This window comes from Sinocyclocheilus anshuiensis, unplaced genomic scaffold (assembly GCF_001515605.1).
Source record: "Sinocyclocheilus anshuiensis isolate Anshui unplaced genomic scaffold, SAMN03320099.WGS_v1.1 scaffold682, whole genome shotgun sequence".
Classification (NCBI taxonomy): Eukaryota; Metazoa; Chordata; class Actinopteri; order Cypriniformes; family Cyprinidae; genus Sinocyclocheilus; species Sinocyclocheilus anshuiensis.
Genome location: NW_015547682.1, coordinates 141,634 through 147,206, shown reverse-complemented (window position 1 = coordinate 147,206; position 5,573 = coordinate 141,634). Strand labels below are relative to the sequence as shown.

General features: G+C 41.7%; 1 protein-coding gene across 1 annotated transcript in view; it reads left to right on the top strand.

The window, feature by feature from the left end:
- LOC107703102 (probable ubiquitin carboxyl-terminal hydrolase FAF-X) overlaps positions 1–5,573 on the top strand; it is a 57,097-nt gene that overhangs the window by 1,649 nt on the left and 49,875 nt on the right. The window contains exons 2-4 of the mRNA XM_016505625.1: positions 1,843–2,093; positions 3,335–3,480; positions 3,571–3,650. Coding sequence (XP_016361111.1) covers positions 1,992–2,093; positions 3,335–3,480; positions 3,571–3,650 — 328 coding nt within the window. The 5' untranslated portion in view covers positions 1,843–1,991. The remainder of the gene's footprint in view (positions 1–1,842; positions 2,094–3,334; positions 3,481–3,570; positions 3,651–5,573) is intronic.

Genomic DNA, 5,573 nt, shown 5'->3' with positions numbered 1-5,573 from the left:
CTAAGCTTCCGGTGGAAACTGGCGCATTTCCGTTATTTGTGTCAGGTAACCCTCACTCAGCTCTTGTGTGCGAGTGTGAGTGTGTGTGAGTGTGTGTGAGTGTGAGTGTGTGAGTGTGTGAGTGTGTGTGTGTGTGTGTGTGTGCGCAGCGGACAGGAATGCGAGGAAGCAGCTGATGTTTATGAAATAATGCCGGACTATATTTAGCGCTATTGACTGCATGTGAAGGTGTTCGGATCGGTTCTGACTGCAGGTTTCCCCGCTGCATGTGTGTGTTGTGACTGTGCAGCAGTGTCTGATGGCTGGCAGACAGACGGAGAGATTACAGAAGGAAGCCTTGCACAGTTCTGCATGTTGATGATTTCTGACAGCTGTGTGTTTGGAGTCTTGTTCTCTGAATGATTGCAGGTCATGAGAATCTGTCAGGCGTGTTTCTAACATCATGTCTGATACCTGCAGCTTTATTTACTTTTTGATTGTTTTGATTCATATCAATCATTTATATGATATATGACTGTTGTTTTTGGGTTTCTCATCTGAAGCGAAAGAGAGCAGAGGACACCTGTGTGACAGGAAGTTGTGTTCTTCTCACTTCCTGCATGCGCTGAGGTGTAACTTTCTCCTGGTTTACTGTGATTCCAGTGTAGTTCTGTATTCATGAGATCCGTAATGTCACTTGACTCAAACATCATCTGGAGCATTTATGAGCCTCAAACACCCTTTTAATGATTCTCTGTGTTAGTGATGACATTTGATTCTTATAAGTGCAGCAACACACACACACTGGATTAACACACAGTCCTTAAAGGGATAGTTCACCCAAAAATGAATATTACTCCATGATTTACTCACCCTCAAGCCATCCTAGGTGTGTATGACATTCTTCTTTCAGACGAATCCAATCGGAGTTATATTAAAATCATCCATGCTCTTCCAAGCTTTATAATGGCAGTGGATGGGTGTTATTTTTCAGTAGTCCAAAAGAAGTCCAATAAAGCGCATCCATCCATAATAAAAAGAGCAGAGGAGAGATCAAAACAAAAAGCCGGTCATGAATTAGAAGCACTAAACGAGGATTTGTAAAGAAAAATGTGGGAGGATTTCCGTGTAAGCCAAGAGGAGACTGGTTTTTCTTTGCTTTCTTTGCTCCTGTAAACAAACGCTGGTTCTCGCGAGACTAGCATATTCTCACCGGAGCTTCCTCCGTCATCCGCCGGAACGGTGTTCTGTTGTGAACGTACGACAGTTAGCGGAAGCTACAGATTACTGTTTGCAAAGTTTTAAATATGTATATTTTTCTTACAAAAGCGCATGGATTCGCTGCAGGAGGCCTTTATTCACCCCCTGGAGCCGTGTGAGGCACTGTTTATTATGGATGGATGCGCTTTATTGGACTTCTTTTGGACTACTGAAAAATAACACCCATCCACTGCCATTATAAAGCTTGGAAGAGCATGGATGATTTTTAATATAACTCCGATTGGATTCGTCTGAAAGAAGAATGTCATACACACCTAGGATGGCTTGAGGGTGAGTAAATCATGGAGTAATATTCATTTTTGGGTGAACTATCCCTTTAAATAGATCTGAGCGGCGATCGAGCAGCAGGACAGACACGCACGCGTCTGATGATGATCACAGACTTAACAAACTGCTGCGTCCGCTGTGTTTTTATGTGAGTTTGTGCGAGTCTCGTCCTGACCGCTCGTGTCTGTTTGGACGGACGACAGCAGCTGGTCTCTCTTCACCGGTTAAAGTTAGCCGCGGCATCTGATCTGCACAGCCGGTTAAACTCAAACCCATCTCAGCTCTTCTCACTCTGTGTTTCTGTGTGTCTTGCAGGTAATGCGATGGTCTCTGCGGCCCGGCCTGAGCTCCAGGTGCTTCGATCTCGCTCCCTCAGCTGCTGGAAACGCCCTGCTTCTCTAGATTCTCGCCCGGCTCCTGCCACATAAACAGACAAGATTGCAAAGATCTGCCCCGCATCGAGCATGACGGCCACCACCCGCGGCTCTCCCGTTGGGGGCAACGAGAGCCAGAGCCAAGCGCCAGACGCCCAGAACCAGACCCAGACCCTGCTGCCCCAGAACCAGGTGAGAGAGAAGGGCTGTGGTGCACGTGACGTCACACTCTGTAACAAGCATAAAATACAAATTTTTGTATACAAATGCAATAATAGTAACAGTTGCAATAGAATTCGGTAGAGATGGGCGATATGGGCTTTAAAATATATCACGATAATTTCTGCCATTTATTGCGATAACGATATCAATGACGACAATCTTATGCATCCACTTATATCTTATGCATTCTTTAGAGAAAAGTATTATCTTTCCTATTTTTACCCATTTTGGGTGTTGTGAGCATTACACACGTCATGTAATGAGTGTTTAATTCACACTGGAGGCCGGAGGGCGCCCTCGCGCAGAAAATCCACACATGCATCACAGAAGTAATACTACTGATGAGGTTCCAGGAAATCCCTAATATGGACAAAGGTATCCAGTTATTGCTGAATAAAACTCAGATAGAGAGATTTTAACTGAGGAAACTTGAAGACAATAAACATACGATTGCAACAATACATGATTTATCTGTGTTGTTCTAGCAATCTTGGGTATTTTTATAAGGATAAAGTATATTTCTAATGCAATGCTAATCGACATAGCTTTTAGCACTTTATACAATACTACAAAATAGTATAATTTCTTCCTCATTCTGTGACATGAAACCACGTCTGGTCACAAAAAGTTATTTCAAACACTTGACTTATGTTATTAAGTTAATTTGGAGAAAGCAAATGATATCTTTGTTGGACAACAGGTTTGTAAACGGGCTCATACACAGGCAAAACTGTGCTACTGTAGTACATTTATTCAAGGCTCAGACCGATTTTTTGTTGCACTGTACAGGCCTGACCAAAATATATGAAATTGTTAATGTGGTTTTCATTTTTATAATTAAATTAATTTATTTAAAATTGACTGAAAATGCCTTCCATATTATATATATATATATATATATATATATATATAAAACAATATGTCATAGTTTTCAAAAGTCTCTGTCTTGGTCTGTTTTCAAACTAAAACAGGGTCTTCAGCGTTTTCAAAAGTCTCTGTTTTTGAGGGTCGAAAACGCTATAGCAAAAGTTATGCATTTTAAAACAAAAATGCACTAGTGTAAACGTAGCCTTAGTCAAGCTCTATTTGTTTTATTATTATATGCTAGACCTGCTGATCAGTGTTCCTCCGTATTAACCAGAGCATCAGTAAACTGCATAAAGAACTTCCTGTCGTTCCGCTTCCGCCTGACGTTGTGCTGTTGTGTTTAGACGCCCTCACCAAACTCCTCCAATGAGACGTCTTCCATCAGTCCACCAGAGGAAGCAGGGCAGGGAGAAGCCCCGCCCACACAGGAAGAGGAGGAGCCTGCCTTCCCCCACACAGACCTGGCCAAGCTGGACGACATGATCAACCGGTCAGCAGCGGCGCCACCCTCAGACTGTGCTTCTCTCTGTGTGGAGTTAATGTGCTTTAATGTGGTTTAATGTGGTTTCCTGTGGTTCAGGCCGCGCTGGGTGGTTCCGGTCCTGCCCAAAGGAGAGCTGGAGGTTCTGCTGGAAGCTGCTGTAGATCTCAGTAAAAAAGGTCAGAGGTCACAGATGAGTGATCAATCAGAAGTGGATGGGATAGGGCTGCACGATAAATCGAAATGAAATCACAATCACGATTAGACAGAAGCTGCGATGCGTATTGAAGCAGGGTTCTGTGATCAGCAGTAAATCTTCATCTGAAGGCCAGAGAAACTCCAAATACACCTCGCAGAAAAAACCCAGGCAAACCCTATAGCGCTAGCTGAATAAAATATATGGTTTATCTGAGTTCTTATTATAACTAGATAAAAAAGTTTGTCAAGACAAAACATGAAATATGTTGCGTGTCTAATTCTGTGTAAGAAGCCACACCATCTCACTGAAGGATTTACTTCAAACACTCGACTGACGTTATGAAGTGAGTTTGCAGTAAAAACACGTTATTAAATGTACACTGTAAAAAATTATTGTGATTTTTAACAGTCATAGTTTTCAAAAGTCTCTGTCTTGGTCTGTTTTCAAACTAAAACAGGGTCTTCAGCGTTTTCAAAAGTCTCTGTTTTTGAGGGTCGAAAACGCTATAGCAAAAGTTATGCATTTTAAAACAAAAATGCACTAGTGTAAACGTAGCCTTAGTCAAGCTCTATTTGTTTTATTATTATATGCTAGACCTGCTGATCAGTGTTCCTCCGTATTAACCAGAGCATCAGTAAACTGCATAAAGAACTTCCTGTCGTTCCGCTTCCGCCTGACGTTGTGCTGTTGTGTTTAGACGCCCTCACCAAACTCCTCCAATGAGACGTCTTCCATCAGTCCACCAGAGGAAGCAGGGCAGGGAGAAGCCCCGCCCACACAGGAAGAGGAGGAGCCTGCCTTCCCCCACACAGACCTGGCCAAGCTGGACGACATGATCAACCGGTCAGCAGCGGCGCCACCCTCAGACTGTGCTTCTCTCTGTGTGGAGTTAATGTGCTTTAATGTGGTTTAATGTGGTTTCCTGTGGTTCAGGCCGCGCTGGGTGGTTCCGGTCCTGCCCAAAGGAGAGCTGGAGGTTCTGCTGGAAGCTGCTGTAGATCTCAGTAAAAAAGGTCAGAGGTCACAGATGAGTGATCAATCAGAAGTGGATGGGATAGGGCTGCACGATAAATCGAAATGAAATCACAATCACGATTAGACAGAAGCTGCGATGCGTATTGAAGCAGGGTTCTGTGATCAGCAGTAAATCTTCATCTGAAGGCCGGAGAAACTCCAAATACACCTCGCAGAAAAAACCCAGGCAAACCCTATAGCGCTAGCTGAATAAAATATATGGTTTATCTGAGTTCTTATTATAACTAGATAAAAAAGTTTGTCAAGACAAAACATGAAATATGTTGCGTGTCTAATTCTGTGTAAGAAGCCACACCATCTCACTGAAGGATTTACTTCAAACACTCGACTGACGTTATGAAGTGAGTTTGCAGTAAAAACACGTTATTAAATGTACACTGTAAAAAATTATTGTGATTTTTAACAGTAAAAGACTAAAAATGCTACAATAAAAACCTGTTAATTGATTATCAGTAAGTTTCCATACTATATACGGTGAATAACTGTAATTACATTTAATACAGTAAAATACTGTTAAAATTACGGTTTTTGGCAGTGAAAAAGAAAAAGTCATTGTATAATTTACAGTGAAAAACTGTAAATTGACACTCCCAGAATTCCCTGCATGACACTTCATATTTTATGTTTTTTCGTTGAAATAACTATGTTTCTTCTTAGTTTTTCCTTATCAGTTGTGTACATTAGTGTTTTATCTTACATCTAATGTTGTTAAATTAATGTTTATTGCATTATTTCAGTATCATGTGTGTTACCATGATGGTGTTTAGTGTTTGTGTGAATGACACTGAGCACCTTCTATGTATATGTATTAGTATTTCCCTTCTCAGCTTTTGGAAGAGCTGATTGTGATGAGCTTTGATTCATCATG